This window comes from Egretta garzetta, unplaced genomic scaffold, assembly GCF_000687185.1.
Source record: "Egretta garzetta isolate BGI_Z169 unplaced genomic scaffold, ASM68718v1 scaffold638, whole genome shotgun sequence".
In the NCBI taxonomy this organism is placed as follows: Eukaryota; Metazoa; Chordata; class Aves; order Pelecaniformes; family Ardeidae; genus Egretta; species Egretta garzetta.
The window spans coordinates 571,382-587,913 of record NW_009260676.1 but is presented as its reverse complement, the minus strand read 5'-3'; the positions used below and the strand labels follow the sequence as shown (position 1 = coordinate 587,913).

Below are 16,532 nucleotides of genomic sequence, written 5' to 3'. Positions count from 1 at the left end.
TATGCCCAGTATAATTTTCTGATTATTTCTTTTTGCAAGAAAATATGATTATTCCTAACTTTTTGTTGAATTAAATAATTACTGGTAAAACACAAATGAGTATTTAATGCAGATCAGTATTTTGGGGAGATGCTACACCCGAGCATGCTTTGCTCCGGTATGGATATGACCTCAAGCTCATTTGTGGTGTTCTTAAACGAAGGCAGAGCTTTCTCTAGCAATTAAGAAATAATTAAAATTTATTCTCCAACAAACTCACATATTTCTTTATCTGTAGAAATGTGACAGCACTGGTGGGGATGCTTGTAGCCTGTGACGATAAGCAATTTTCTAATAGCAAAGTACCTTTGTAGCAGCTGCTCGGGGGGAGCATTTACTTTCACCTGCTGTACATATAGGAGAGTTTTCAGATTTATTTTTTTTAATACATGTATTTTATTGGAGAGAGATATATATTGCTCACTTAGGCCTGTTTCTGTTTGAAATCAATAGCGATGGAGTTCATAGAGCATCACACAGTGTGAAGGGCAGATAAAGAAAAATGGAGAATGTCTCAGCTCCTCAGCAACTCTGAAATCCACCACGCAGGACCTGTCTGCCTTTTGTTGGGTCAGGAGAAAGGTTGGCAGAAGCACCTGCCTCGTGTAAACATTGAATGTGGAAAATACACCCGCCTGGCCTAGCCCCTTGTTTACCTTCCTGCAGCCACCTGCCTTTCCCTCGGCACAAACGCGCTGCGGCGCCGAGCTGTAAGAGCCTTGGCAGGGTTCCTCTCCAGCTCGGAGGCACAAACGCGCTGCGGCGCCGAGCTGTAAGAGCCCCCTTGGCAGGGTTCCTCTCCAGCTCGGAGAACGTAATTCTTTTCTAAGGGGGTCACAACGATAGGGAAGTCGTACTCAAACCTCACAGCCGGCATCTGGGCAACAGAGAAACATCCTCTTCCAGCTGTGGTGGTTTTACTGGCACCAGCTGGATGCCCCCCTCGGCACCCCTCTTGGATCTGCTGGGGAGCCTGGGCGACCGTGAGCCCTTTTCCTCCTCCTCGATGGTGTGCTCTGCCCCTCTCCGCACCTCTCACGCAGGTGCTGAGCTGCTTACCCCTCGCTATCCCCGTGCCACAACTGATATACTCCAGCCACAAACCTAAGCAATTTGCAACGTAAAATACACCTAAATACCACCCAAAAGACCCCCGTGGAAGAGTCAAGTATTGGTACCTGCTGCTTTCTTCCCTGGAGGCGCCACGGTGAGGCCAGAAGACCGCCTTCCCCACCACTGGCTGTTGCACAGCCAAAAGCAGCAATTGGTCCCTGTGGACCTGACTGTAGGTGACCCAGCCCAGCTGTTCAAAACAGGAACATGTCCTTCCCCTCTTCCCCATCCCCCGAATTTGCCTTATTCTGACCCAGGTGCCCTGCGTTGCTCTGCACTGCCATTAGCTTGGGGTACAAGACAGGATTTCCAAGTAACGCTATGCCCTGCCCTTCACAGACCTGATGGGGCTCCGCTCTGCACAAGACCTGGGGCGCAGCTGGCGTGTGCCCTCCCCTGGGCCAGCCCCGCCGAGGGAGCTCACCGCTTTGGCTCCGGGCCCTGGGAGACTCGATACTGGCACCAGGGAGGCGCAGAATCCTAATGCACAGATCCGACGGCAGCAACCGGTGACTTCAAAACCGTGCTTGCGCTTACGCGCCCTGCGAAAGGTGCTCTAAGGGAGAGCTGAGTCCTTTTCACATCCGGATGCCCTTCCCTCTCTCACTCCTCGGGTTAGTGCTCCAAGAGAGGAGGAGGGAAGGGCCCATCCCAAGGGGGCCGGAAACCCCAGCAGGAGGGGCTCAAAAAGACTGGCTGTGAAATAAAGGGGAGCGGAGCAGATACAGGAGCCAAAGAGCACGTGGTGCCCCTGGTGTGCCTCCATCCACGGCGGGGCAAACCGGGGGTGCCGAAGCCATTTGCCAACAACTGCTTGAGGCACACTGCAGCATATGATTTCAGATCAACCTTTCCAATAGGAAGGTTCTATACCTGTAGATTCTATACGTGTTATTTCTTTGAGCTCTCGAAAGCTTGAATTTGCCTTACTTCTATTTGAGTCTCAGTTCCTCAGGGAGTTGTACTGGGATAAATTCAGAGTAGCTCCACAAGTGCGTAACATCCCAAAACGGGCCAGGAGATGGACTCGGGTGGTAATTCTTCCGCTCGCACTGGGTGGCTGGAAAGGAACACTCCAGCAGGAGATGCTTAGGGACCGCGCATCCTCAGGTTCTGCCCGCAGGCGAGGCCGTCCGTTTCCGAGCTGCTGTGGGGAGGATGGGTTGCATCGCTTACTGCTTGGCTGACGCTTCGTCCAACTGCTGCTCATAGATTTTTAAAACCAAGCCTAGCGATGTGTGAGCCGTGCAAGTTTGAACAAAATTCTTACGCTGTTTTTACCAGAAAGTCTTTCTCAAACATTTTCCAATATCCAAAGCGGTTACGATGCAACTTCTTGGCGGTTTTAATGTGAGATCGTTCAGCATTTAGGGTGGAGATTATTGCCAGGGTTACCTTTTCTTTTAAATTAGTCAACTCTTGCTAGGAACGACAGTCTGTCCTGTGAAAGAGGCTCCACCTGCTTGCCAGCACTGCTATGCAACATCAATACATGCGTTGACTTCTAAATACAGGAGGCAGAGACACCAATTCTGTCATAAGAGATGACCACCACTCATAAGAGAAGGAGTGGTGATATTTAACTCTGCTGAACAAGGTCAACCCCCAGCTCACTCCAGAGGATTCCTCAGGCTACCTATGTATTTTGCCTAATGGGAAGGGGTAACTGATTTGATTCTTAATCTCTCTGCTCAATCCCTCTCTATAAAATCAGAATACTACAGTAGATCTTTACCTGCTTTACCACCGTGCTGTAGGGGTAGGTAAGCTGATGTTTGCAAACACTTAGACGTAAGACCCGGGGACACGGCCTTCCAACAGACTTTTCCAAGTCATAGGTGATTTATTACTGATTCTGATCAAATACCTCAAAGGGGGTTAGAGGAGGATGGTATGAAACAGTCCGAGGCCCTGCTGCACGCCAGCTCCGCGCCAGAGCTTTCTCACTTGGAGCAGAAGGAGAAGGATGGAACAATCCTATCAGTGTAAATGCACTGAGACCGAAGCAGCTGCCGAATGTTTTCAATAGACTCCCTGGTAATGGCTGGTACAGTTTCATTAGGGCTTCTCAGTTTATTTAATAAAACATTGGATGATTTTATTTGTAATGCAGCAACAGGTGCAGGAAAACAAAAGGCTCATTTCCTGGTTGTGTCCACAAAGAGTCCATTACTTACTGGCTGGCACAGCAGCCTTTCGTTTTGCCACGTGTATTTTTTTTTCTTTATGATGTGAAAATAATGATCACTCAGAAAAAGAATTGTTTTGTGGTAAAAGATTTCTGAGCGAGGAGTTAGTTCAGTTTGTAACAGCACCATGCAAATGGTTTCAGTGCAAGTTAAAGTAGAGAGTGAGCTAACATTACTCGGTAAACACTGATCATGCTTTGGATATAGATCAAAGTGTTCTCTACAGGTGGTAATCACTGTTAATCCTCATCATGCAAACCAGAAACCAAACACAAAAAAAGGCTACGCTCATGATTCCTGCAAGTACTCTGCGGCCTGGAGCCAGCGAAGGACGTAGCTGCTCACGAGACCCTCTTGCAGTTTGCCTTTACTGGGCAGTAAATGAAACGCAGGGAGTAGTCCCGAGGGACTCTCACTAGCCTTAACCGTAAATTCTTATTTCCTCTTTCTGGCATATGAGTCTTCAGCCAATAATTAAGAAAGGCTGTTTGTTGGGAATCAGAAGATGTACTGCTGAATTGTTCAGATTTAGGGTGGGATTGAAATTACATTCTCCCCCCCCTCCCCCTTTAGCTTCCTTCTAAATGAAAGTGCCACCGCAGAATTTGTTGAAAATCGAAGTCCACCGGGAGGCAGTAATATACTAAAAGGTTACGGTAGGTTACTAGCTCTGGTTTGGGTTTTGTGAGCAACATAAAGAGAGTAGGATCACACCTTGCAGTCTGTGTGGGCTTCAGTCCTAACATTTTTAATTTCTTGTCACAGTGACCAGCAAGCCATGAATTGGGTTTTATACATCACTGGTTCATGTGATGCCGTTTTCAGAGCCTTGCACTTCCCATCTTTCTTCTAGTTCCCTGAAAAATTCTTTGTGTCAAAGACAAGTGGAAAAAAACCCAAAACCAGACTGCAGTGTCATCATGAGCACCGGGAAAGGTTTCACCTGGTACAGTGAAAGCGTGCTGTGGTTACACAAATCAAGGAAACACTACTTCTGGAACACACATCAAAGCTGGCATCAGCTGCGTACTGCATTTACTAGACTTTTGCTGAATAAGCAGAGTTAGAATTCTATAACAAAACACCTTCAAATTAAAATTACTAGGGAAATAGTTACAGTGCCCTCTCAACAAGAACTTCCTAGGAACAAACCTGTTACCTTCAAGATGAGCACCTCGAATGATTCAAATCAAGATCCAAATGCACGTTGTCTGTGCTTTTAAAAGATTCCTGAAAAGTAAATGAAAGCATCTTGTAAATGGGACACTGGTCAAGTATTTCCTTCTTTAAAAAATATAGTTGGCTAAATATTTTATGAGTTAAATATTTTATTAAAGAATTAAAATCTTCATAAACACCATACTGTCTTTCTGAGACATGCAGCCTTGCAGGAACAGCAACTCCACAACCGCTTGCTCATCAGCCATTGCAAAACTCGGGTTGCTAATCCTGTGCTGACAAGGCATAAAATCTAATAGGGCATTAAACGCGCTCAGCTCGGCAACACCCAGTTAAAGGCGCATCCAGGAAAAAGAAAAGGATGCAGGAAGGGCTGTATCAGATTGGCACTCATCTCCACATACAAATACATTCCGGAGACGACGTTCTGCTCTCACTGCAGCCGGCTCTGCTCACGGCTGTTGTGTCCGTTCATCTCCAAACTGAGTCACAGCCCAGCTCCGTGCTGCTCAGGATATTTTCATGATAGTTTTTCCAGGAGTTCACACTGCAGTTTCAAGCTTTCCCCACCCATGACATCAAAATGCATAAATACACACTTGATCTCCCTGCCTTGCTCCCGCATGGTTTGAGGTGTCCAAGATGTCAAGAATAAGATTTCTTGAAATACACAAAGATGAGGCTCAAATGTATTCCTTCTGCTCAACTGAGTGAAGGGGCAGGTGGCAACGAGCTCCTGAAGCACAACATGCCCCAAACAGGAAGAACTGGGAAAAAGAAAAGGCTTGGTTCTAACCACATAGGAAGCATACCCTATACTCCTTCACGTAATGGTAAATAAGTTGCATTCATTATCTACACCTACCCCTGTCTGAAGGAAACCTCCTGGCCCTAAATCAGGCAGCACTGAGGGCGAAGCAGAAGCAACTATTGCCCACTGGTCGTTCTAAGTGACTTCGGAAGCCGCAGTGAACCGTGGGGCTGCACTGCTGAGCTCCATCACAGAGGGAGGAGAGGGGAGAGACCAGTCCCTGTCCTGTGAGGACGCTTTGTTCAGTCACTCTCTTTCTTTCAGAAACTGATCGGCTTAGATTTGAAATTGAAGGGTTTATTTTTCTCGTTCCTTTCCCCGTTATCCTAAAATCCTACACTTCGAGCTAAGTTTAACAATAGAACCCCAAATATGAGCAACCAGTGGCAGGAAACAGTCTTGAAGAAGGAAGGAAGCATCTATGGAAATATCTTGCGACTAGAGGGCACATAGAACCACAACATGATCATATGAAGAATACACAAACAGCTTCTGCAAGACATTTGCTGTGTCTTTTCACGTACCCTCCTTCTGGAGGAGGCAGTCTTCTGCCTTATTTTCATACAAAGCTGCCTGCATGCAAATACAAATTAATTTCTCGAACCTTTCTATAGCTGCAGATGAATATAAATGCAGCCTCTTCAGCCAAGCAGGCTGGGCTCAAGGCAGTATTTACAGCGTACAGCATTTGCCGGGTACCTGCAAGATTTCCAGTGAAGTTGCAAGCCGAGCCGGTGCTCGAGAAGAACCTGCCCTTATTCAACAGCGAGCCCAAGCGGCTCCCATGGCAGCATGAAGGACCTGCCAGTGCTAAGCAATGCATCTGGTTTTGAGGGCATCCCATCTTGCATTATCATTTCTCTGAAAAACGAGAAGATGGGATGTAGTATTCAAGAGTAGAAAACAATCACTTGAGAGTCATCAGTGAGTAACAAGCAGACTTTCAAACAAGCACCAGAGAGGGCCTTGGTGGAGGAAAAAGGAAGCCAAGTAGTCCCAACATCAGCTCAGTGTGTGACTTGGGCAGCGCTGTGCTCCCATGGGCCACTCGGAGGAGGATCCTGCTCTGAAGGCTCACCGAGCATCACCGCTGACATACTGTGCTGCATACTCTGGAGGCCACACACTCATTAGGATTTTTATCAGCAGAAAAAAAAAATCTTTAAACCATGCCCTTTCCCTCCTGGTTGCTCATTCATTGGCCAGCAGGTCGAGGGAGGTGATTCTGCCCCTCTACTCTGCTCTGGTGAGGCCTCACCTGGAGTACTGCGTCCAGCTCTGGAGCCCTCAGCACCAGAAGGACATGGAACTGTTGGAGCGGGTCCAGAGGAGGGCCACAAAAATGATCCGGGGGCTGGAGCCCCTCTCCTATGAGGACAGGCTGAGGGAGTTGGGCTTGTTCAGCCTGGAGAAGAGAAGGCTGCGGGGAGACCTGATTGCGGCCTTTCAGTACCTAAAGGGGGCCTATAGGAAAGATGGGGAAAATCTTTTTAGTAGGGCCAGCAGTGACAAGACAAGGGGTAATGGTTTTAAACTAAACCAGGGTAGGTTTAGACTGGATATAAGGAAGAAGTTCTTTACAATGAGGGTGGTGAAACACTGGAACAGGTTGCCCAGAGAGGTAGTGGAGGCCCCATCCCTGGAAGCATTCAAGGCCAGGTTGGATGGGGCTCTGAGCAACCTGATCTGGTTAGTGGTGTCCCTGCTCCTGCGGGGGGGTTGGACTAGATGGCCTCTAGGGGTCCCTTCCAACCCAAAGCGTTCTATGATTCTATGATTCCACCACCCAGGTATCTCCCGACACAGGCCGGTACAGTAGTTTGTGCAGTCACAAAGCAAGCCACCACCAGAAACAAAGAACATCAGGAAGAGACCACGCAAAGACCTCACTAGCTACTACGGGGAAAATCACTTCCACTGCTTTACTTTGGATTAGTACAAAGAAGAAGAAAACCAGCTACTGGTGAGGGCATTACCATTCAGACACTCGTGAGTGGGACCACGCTGCGGAGTGGGTGCTCGGAATGTAAAACACCCATCGTAGGCGTCAACATTTTCTTATGATATTGCAATTTGTGCATCAGTCCTAGTAAGTACTGCTTGGATAAGCAAATGCTGCCAATGTGAATGCTGCTTGAGACTGCTTTAAAGTCTCACTGGTTTTCAGACTATAATACCAATCATCTTGGTTTTGCACCAAAAAAACCACAACTTTTTTTTCTTTTCTGAAGTTATTTAACACTTGAGGTGAACCAGAGAAGAAGAAAAAATTAAAAAAAAAAAAAAAAAAAGGCAAAAAAGAAGAAAGCTCTACTTACATCTGAAGTTAATTCCAGAGAGTTAGTTGTTTTCAGAAGAGGTCCTACCGGCTGCTCGATACTTTTGTACACACAGATCACACACAGGTTGATCAAACATGGATTTGCAATCTACCCTGCAAGAAAAACAGTAAGAAATGTTTCCCTCCCCATGGGCACTAGACATGCGAAAAATATAGCTGGTCTATGATGAACGCCGGAAGTTTAGACCTGACAGCAGACAGGTTAGATTGAGCAACATGCAACAAATCCAAAAAGCTCCCAGAGGTTTAGCTCTCCTCATTAGGTCCCAGAATTCAGGTGCTCTGCCTACATTTCTCAAGCGGTGCAATCTGCAGGAAGCATCTGAAAGATGTCATTTATCCCTGCCAGTACCTCATTTTTGAGAAAAGCAGGACATTAGCCACTACCTTTTCCCAGATCATCCCGTGCAGAGACTCACAGTAGCACTTGCTGCTCAGTAAACCAGTTTGGATGAGCATCATGGGATGGGCAGCCCTGCTGTCTGTGGAGGCAGAGGAGCAGCAGCCTGGGGCTCTGGGCCGTTCAGCACCAGGCAGGTGCCACAGCATCGAACTCACAGGCTTCCAAGCATCTCACTAGATTTAGCCCTGGATTACCAAAAAACATAAAGGGAGAAAATAAAGATGTTGCAGTGCTACAGCTCTATTCTGTACATGCAGCAATCAGGAACCCACTGCTAATTAACTTGAGAAGCACAGCTCAGGCCCCCTCAGCGAGCCACTCCTGCGCTGGGATGTGCTCCTATCCGACACATGCCGGTAGATGGGAATTAAAACAACAAATGGAAAACTAAATTGGCACTCTGATCTGGGAGAGGCGAAAAGCTGGCACTGTGAATTTTTAAATTCTATTAAGTAGATTGCTATAGGATGGCCAAGCTAAAAAGCCAACCCATTTAGAAGGCTTTATGAGTATTTCCAGGATTATCTACTTTAATTCATCATTATCTCAAAACAAATAACGTGTATTCCGTAACCTCCCTCCTAAACTTTTTTTAATTGTTAAGAATCTCTGAGGAAGACAGATTGAGACAGCCATTTGTAAAGAAATCTTTTTGCCAAGATAGCATTCACAATAAAATATTCCTTGACTATTTACTGTATAGCCCTTTAACTATATAATTACCGGAATGTAGTTGGCGGTCAAATATGAAGTTCCTCTGTGGAAGAGAATAAATACACAGCACTGAGGGGTTGTGCAATTTTGTGTTGCATTTCAAAACCAGAAGCGTTCTATAAAAACAGTACACGATGTTAAAGATTTGAACTGTTTTGCAAATACACCATTGGCTGAATTCTGCAATAGTCACGTTTGTTTGGTGGCCGAATCAATGCCAAAAGTAGCGATGCGCTGCAAAAAGGCGATTTGTCACATATTCTGAAGCCTTCGGCGTTCAGTACGGGAAGGGTAACGTGCATGTGGAAGCCCACGTGTCCAGGGCATTTCACTCGCCGTCGTGCCCCAGGGTAAGGCACGCGCTCCCCCCATGGAGGACTCTGTGGATGGGGGACAGGAGATCTGCGACGGGAGTTCTTCCACCTGCAAGACCAGTAAAGAAGCAGAAATTAGTTCTTCCGAGGTCCGCTGGGTACTTTCAGGGCCATCCCCGCGAGGGGATCAGCATCCCCGCTCGCTGCGACCAACTCTGCGTGGGTGAGGAACTGGTGAGAGCTGCCCAACGGGGCTGAGCCCCAAAGCCGAGGTGGGCGAGCCCCCACACGGCGTGTGACCCCAGGGCTTCGTGAAGGAGGTGCCTCATGGTCGCTGCCGCCTAACTCACCGCTGGGGTCGAGCGCCGAGGGTGACGGCTCGCCAGCCCCGGGCTCTTTACGGAATACACGTTATTTGTTTTGAGATAATGATGAATTAAAGTAGATAATCCTGGAAATACTCATAAAGCCTTCTAAATGGGTTGGCTTTTTAGCTTGGCCATCCTATAGCAATCTACTTAATAGAATTTAAAAATTCACAGTGCCAGCTTTTCGCCTCTCCCAGATCAGAGTGCCAATTTAGTTTTCCATTTGTTGTTTTAATTCCCATCTACCGGCATGTGTCGGATAGGAGCACATCCCAGCGCAGGAGTGGCTCGCTGAGGGGGCCTGAGCTGTGCTTCTCAAGTTAATTAGCAGTGGGTTCCTGATTGCTGCATGTACAGAATAGAGCTGTAGCACTGCAACATCTTTATTTTCTCCCTTTATGTTTTTTGGTAATCCAGGGCTAAATCTAGTGAGATGCTTGGAAGCCTGTGAGTTCGATGCTGTGGCACCTGCCTGGTGCTGAACGGCCCAGAGCCCCGGGCTGCTGCTCCTCTGCCTCCACAGACAGCAGGGCTGCCCATCCCATGATGCTCATCCAAACTGGTTTACTGAGCAGCAAGTGCTACTGTGAGTCTCTGCACGGGATGATCTGGGAAAAGGTAGTGGCTAATGTCCTGCTTTTCTCAAAAATGAGGTACTGGCAGGGATAAATGACATCTTTCAGATGCTTCCTGCAGATTGCACCGCTTGAGAAATGTAGGCAGAGCACCTGAATTCTGGGACCTAATGAGGAGAGCTAAACCTCTGGGAGCTTTTTGGATTTGTTGCATGTTGCTCAATCTAACCTGTCTGCTGTCAGGTCTAAACTTCCGGCGTTCATCATAGAGCAGCTATATTTTTCGCATGTCTAGTGCCCATGGGGAGGGAAACATAGCCGGCCAAAGGCCCGACCTGCGCGCAGGTGCTGCTGCATTGCCACAGCACAGGCGGGCCGGAGCGGTCGCTGGCATCGCACGGCCCTGCTTTGCGTCCCGGCTTCCTCCTTTCTGCATACGCGAGTGCAGCACCCAGCATACGAAGAACAGGAAAGTTGCGCTGTGAAATGCATTCGGTTTCAGAGGACGAAATGTACTTGTATGGATGAACAGCGAAGCGGCCAGGTAGGCTTGTAACCGAGTTCAGTGGTAGCCGGTGGATACATCTCGAGTTGCACTGCCAAGTGCTTTGGGTTGCTCCTCTCCTTCTGCTTTTCAGGAGGCACCGGCTCAAATGTTCGCTAACTCTGGCGAGCGAGTAACAAAGTTGTTATCAGAGAGCCCAAGGGGCAATTCCTTTTCACAGCTTTGGCTTCTCAGCTTTTCTCTGCTGTCCCCAAGAATGCTGACACCATCCCGCTCCTTTAGGAAAGAGGGAAGAAGAGCGCGTACAGCTTTGTCTAGTATGTCTTGCTGACATACATGAAGCCATCCTGTATTCATTTTCCTTAGGAATTAACACATGGAAAAGAGTTACCCTAAAGAAACTTACAGAGGAAAATCAGCTGCTCTGGAGTGTCTATCACTGCTGTAGCTACATTGCTAAAGGATAAACAAAAAAGCCTGATTGGGTAATGAAGCGTGTGTGCTTGGGATTGCCTCAGAATTCCAGGATTTTAGCACCGAAAAAAGGATGAGTTGGGGCAATGCTTTTTCTGCATTCAGGATATTTCTGCAGTCTCAATTCCATATAGATTCTATGAGCATAATGAACCGTGAGGCCATCCTGCAACATCTCCTCTATCTTGCATGATCCCTGTCCTACGTGGTTGTCTAATTTCTTCAAAAAATATAGGAGCTCTGAAACATGTATCCCTCTGCCCAGCTGGACAGAAAGACCCCCGCGCGTTCTAAAGGAAAGGAACAGAGTCAACCTTATTTCCTAAAGCTTCCCTTAGGACAGTAGCTAGAAAAGCAGCTTAGGTCTGTGTCGAGCTTTTAACTCTTGAGAATATAGTTCAAAGAACATAAAATTTAGGCAATTCTTAGACAATTTCTTTATTATTTATTACTTATTTATTTTTTATTTATTTATTTCTTAGACAATTTAATTATTTTCATAGACAATTTAATGATGTGTTAGTGAAGCTATTTACCCTTAATTAAGGAGCCTGGAAAATTCAGACATAAATTCGGCAGGTGCTATGATGGAGAACAAACTAATTGGTAGAGGCATCCAGAAATAAATTTTTACAAACTTTTCTTTTTTTTTTTTTTCTTTCTTTTCAGGTATGAAGCACCGTGCTCTGTGATACTTATGTTGCTGGTTCTCACCACTGGAGGATGGCTGCCATACTCTGTGAAAATTGTTCTGGTCAGTACCACTATGCCCAGGTCAACCAACCGCTTGAAATCAGCTGCATGTTGCTCCTGATTATGCTCGGAAAAGTGTTCCTTGATTTCTTCATGTTGCAAGTCAAGCAAAAAAATGTGAAAGTTAGTTTTATGGGATACTTTTGTGTTTCACTTGCACTTCTTGATTTCATGCTGCTGACGAGTATCTCTTTCACTTTCTATTTTGAAGACTTTGCACTGTGGGGTGTGCGATTTACAAAGTACCACATTTGCCTGTTCACTCAGATAATTTCTCTTACCTACGGCATTTTGCATTACCCGGTGTATCTCATGGCTGGTCTGGATTATTACGTGACTATAGCCCAAACCTCTCGATTTCCCCAAAGAGGTCAAAGATTACTTTATGTATTTGCCGTGGTTGTGATATGGACTTCAGGGTTTTTTTTCATTCTGAAAGTTCCCGCTGTCTATGAAGAACTAGAAATTCAGAACCACGTTTCTCCCTATCAGTGTCCACTCTATGCCAGCCTGCAGAGCTACTCGGTCTCGTGTGCCATGGTGCTGCTCATCGGCACGGCTCTCCTGGCTTGTCGGAAGGAAGTTACAACCATGCTGCTGTCTGTCAGGGTAGTTTCCTTTGCCAGTCAGCCTGTCCTGATGTTCTCCCGTGTGTCTAACAACAACGGCCCTTGCTTTAAGTGGCAGCTCCTGACCAGACTCCTCATCTGTTTTCTTGGCACTTGGGCACCTTTTGTTGTTCTTCAAATTATCATTTTGTTCCTCGGTGCTCGGATTCCAGCCTACATGGAGATGAACGTCCCCTGGCTGTACTTCATCAACAGCTTTCTCATCGCAGTAGCATACTGGTGTCGATGTCATGATGTTGACTTGACAGAGGAGATGTGGTCTACGGATCCATTTGTCAGCTGGAAATTCTGCTTTATACCGTTTAACAATGAAAACACAGAGCCAGCTGATAAGCCAGGCACAGTAATTGTGATCTGTTAATGAGCTGCTGACTGAAAAGACTGAAGTGTGTGCTCTGACATTCTGTGACGGTGTCCTTACAGATAATACAAGGAAACATCTCCAGAGCTACAACCCACGGAAAAGAGCCCAGCGTAGACCAATAAGGCCACGTATTGCACGCTTCCACGCCGGGTTCCAGTGGGCAGGAAGCACCTGCCAGTTCAGAGAATCTAACTTGAGGATACGGGTTTAAGAAGAGACCGCTGCTTACAAAAACCAAGCTTTCAGTTGAGCCTTCTGTTTATTACTAGAATTTTACACCTGCTTTAAACGGAATGATCTCAGGTCTTGTAGTACAAAATGCAATAAAGCCTTCTTCAAAGCTGGAGCCCTTTCAACACGTATGTACACGTGTCAACCTGCTGTCAAAGGTTCAAACAACTTCTGCTATTTTTGAAGCATATTTTCTTGTCCAAGTGCGACTCTTTGTCAGTTTGATTTCAGTTGAGAGTTATTGTCTGTTTGACAAGAAAGAAATTGTTTTAAGTCACATAAAGCTACGACTCCTACGGAAATACAAACTTTGTTTACTTAGTACAAAAATAGTGCAAGATGTGCAGTTTCCACAACTACAGGAAAGGTGGTGATGTTTCATTATTTCTGTGCTACTGCTCCTCTAATGTATATATGTACATATTAAAAATTAAATAATTACAGTCAGAGTGAGAAGCAACAAGGTTAGTTGCTATACATCAACACGCGCCCAAGGTTAAAGAATGGGTTAATTTAAAATATAGTTTATTTTGAAACCAAAATGACTTTAAAATAGCTAAATTGGAAGTGGGACTACTTCAGCAGGGGGGGAGAATTAGTCAGGCTTCTAGCAAAAATACTCTCTTAATTTTCAAATTCTTACAGTTTTTCTGAAGGTCTTGATTTAAGTTTGTAGAAGAGAAATAAATGATACGCAACCAAAGCAGACAAATGGAAGTCGCATTTATTTCTGAAGCACTGAACTCACAATACAATGCTGTATTGAAATAGAAACTATATCAGTAAATGATGCCGTGGGTTGGTTAATCATTCACCCAGACCCACAGGGAACAATGATAACACACAAGAATACTCATTAAGAAAAATCTGCAGATAATAACAAAAGGTGCAATTACAAGCAAGTTTAAGCAGCATAGTATAAGGTGCTTTGTTTCAGCATTTGTGTGATGAATTCACCCATTAACAGACGGATTAAAGAAATTTCACTTCTACAGATCATAACAAATGAGAGAATCTAAAATTCATTCACATGCTACTTGGTAACAGAAAGTGCTTTTTAAAAAAAGTGATTCACAAAGATCGTATTTTTACATAGTTCACTGTGTGCTCTTCAACTGCAAAATGTAATTTTTGGGTTATAATTTACATTATTATATATCAATTATAGACATAGATTTAATTGCAGAATTTAATGCTACGTGGGCTAAAACTTCTTATAAAAGAATATTCCAGTATATCACTCCATAAGAATACACAATCACATCTCAGTCATATATTAATCTTCCATTTCTGCAATATATCAAAGTCCAATTATCATTCTGGCTTATAACTTCACCCCACCTAGTGCCTCTTTCACCCACAGTCTGGTAAATTACTTTGAGGTTTCAGTGATGTAATCAAAAGGACACGAGCATTTTTAAGCAGTAGAAAATGGTTTGGGGAAAAATCTGTTAAACGGGCCATCAAAAGGACAGTAAATGAGCAAAAACTGGATTTTAAAACTAGTGCAATAAGAGGAGGCAATGCTTAGCAACATAGTTCGAAGCGTTTGGCACCGCAAATAATTTCATTCTTGATGCTGGAAAACGTATTTGGAGGAAATTCTATTTCCATGCTAAAAGTAGGAAAGCGCGTACAATGTTAACTTGAAAGACAACCCTAAGCAGTCGCTGCCTGCTCTCTCAGATTGCAATTGCAGTTAATTGGCGCTTGAGCTGCTATAGGTTAAACTGTGCCTGAACACATGGGTTTTGACGCAGCATTTCTTCAGGTTTTATATAAACTGGACACCCACTGAAATGGGGCTGACAAAATTATTTACAAAACCTAATTCCATTTAAAAACCAGCAAATATCTCAAAGATAGTAAATGCACCAGGCATTTCAGAAGATCATGAAGTAACTAATCCCTACAGACTCGGCAGGCAAGGGAAAATTCCTAATTTAAAGTTCATTTAACACCAGATGAAGGCAAGGTTACTTTCAAGAGCATACATTTCAGCTGCTCCCGTTCTGTGTGGTTTGTCTCACCCTTCCGGTTCATTAGCATATACAGAACTGGAACCGCAAGAAGCTGGGGAAGGCTGCTGATGCATTTTATTTGTCAGTGTGGTTCAGCTTCTCAACCCGTAATTCAAGTTTACACAACCCCATCTATCCCGATGTGGCAGAATTCCCATTGTCGCTGCAGCGCTTCCAAAGCCATTTTAGGTTTTTAAAATTTTATTTTTTTTTTACAGGGAAGCCCCCCCCCCCATGCAGCCAGAGCGAGTATCAACGTGCTGATGTCATTGTATTATTACCAAATTCCTTCTTCCATCCTCTTTGAGGAAATGGGCCAGAAAGCATCAACCTTTAGGCTGTCGCTACACCACCGAGTAGGGAACAGTGGCACTGCAGGTCTTCACGTAGCACCCAACCGTGGCCCACAGCCCGCCAAGTGACCGTCCTACAATACACCAGTAGCAGCTCTCTTTGTAAGCCCGCTTCGACCCTTCGCTTTTTATGGCGGGAGACGCCAGCTCTGAAGTGATCCCGACCCTATTACCCTCCCGACGACCGAGCCTTTTCCTCCGCGCGTTTTCTTTTATCTGCTGCTTCTGGGAAGTCCTAATGCTGAACCCGGAGTCCAGCCGCGTAACCACAAACCGTCCCTCTGCAGAGCAGGATTACAGCCTCGCTGCCAGACAGAAAGAGGGTAGAAGCTACGCTAGGAAGGCGGTAATATCTGAAATAGCAAGAGCTACAGACAACCGCTGGTGTTATCTCCTCTGTACATTACTTCTTGTGCTGTGCCAGCAACTAGCAGCCTTATACCATTCAAATACTATACAACCTTTAATTCTTACAGGATTATTTGACATCAACAGTAACAGCAGCTAAAGCGTTAACCCTTTATGAGAAACTTCTGTACTTCCCTCACACAAATAATCCCTTAAAAACCAACATTGATTTTGATGAGATATTCTATGTGTTCTCAACACTAACTAGAAGGATTTGGCACTCATTAATAAAAACCCTCATCCCTCACATGCGTCCTTCCCGATCAGTACCAGTTCGCTAACAAAGATTACTTAAAAGGGAAGTTGGGCGCGCAGAACATCTCGTTCTTTCAAACATCGACTTTGCAAAAAGCTGCCAGAGGTTGGTGACGCCCTGGCTGCCGGTACGCCGGCCGGGCAGCGGGGGACACCATCAGTCTTCCTGCAGGTTGACTGGATTTCGCCCACAAAGCAGATATGCTCCAGGAATTGATTATATTTGTGCTTCTAGCCTAATCCCATAATCAGCAAAGGTACCCTGATTTAGTACCTACAAACAATACTGTAAGCCTTTCAACAACCCTACGTAACAATACAGTGCTTTTACGCACAATTAAAATGCTCCTTAACTGTTACATATTGCACTTAAACACTATTCTGCTATTCTAGAATTGTGCTCCAATCCTGATTCTTTCTAGATGGAAAAAGCGCCTTTAGATCTCCTTTTTCCAGCTCCTTACTGTACTCAGTCATTTTAGATAATTCAGCA

General features: G+C 45.3%; 1 protein-coding gene across 1 annotated transcript; it reads left to right on the top strand.

Annotated features, from left to right (window-relative positions):
- The first annotated feature begins 10,368 nt into the window (after window positions 1-10,368).
- GPR160 (G protein-coupled receptor 160) lies at window positions 10,369-15,518 on the top strand. The gene is made up of 2 exons (XM_035901188.1): window positions 10,369-10,590; window positions 11,695-15,518. Exon 2 carries the CDS (start codon window positions 11,749-11,751, stop codon window positions 12,766-12,768), a length of 1,020 nt encoding a protein of 339 aa, XP_035757081.1. The 5' UTR covers window positions 10,369-10,590; window positions 11,695-11,748; the 3' UTR covers window positions 12,769-15,518.
- Window positions 15,519-16,532: the final 1,014 nt, after the last annotated feature.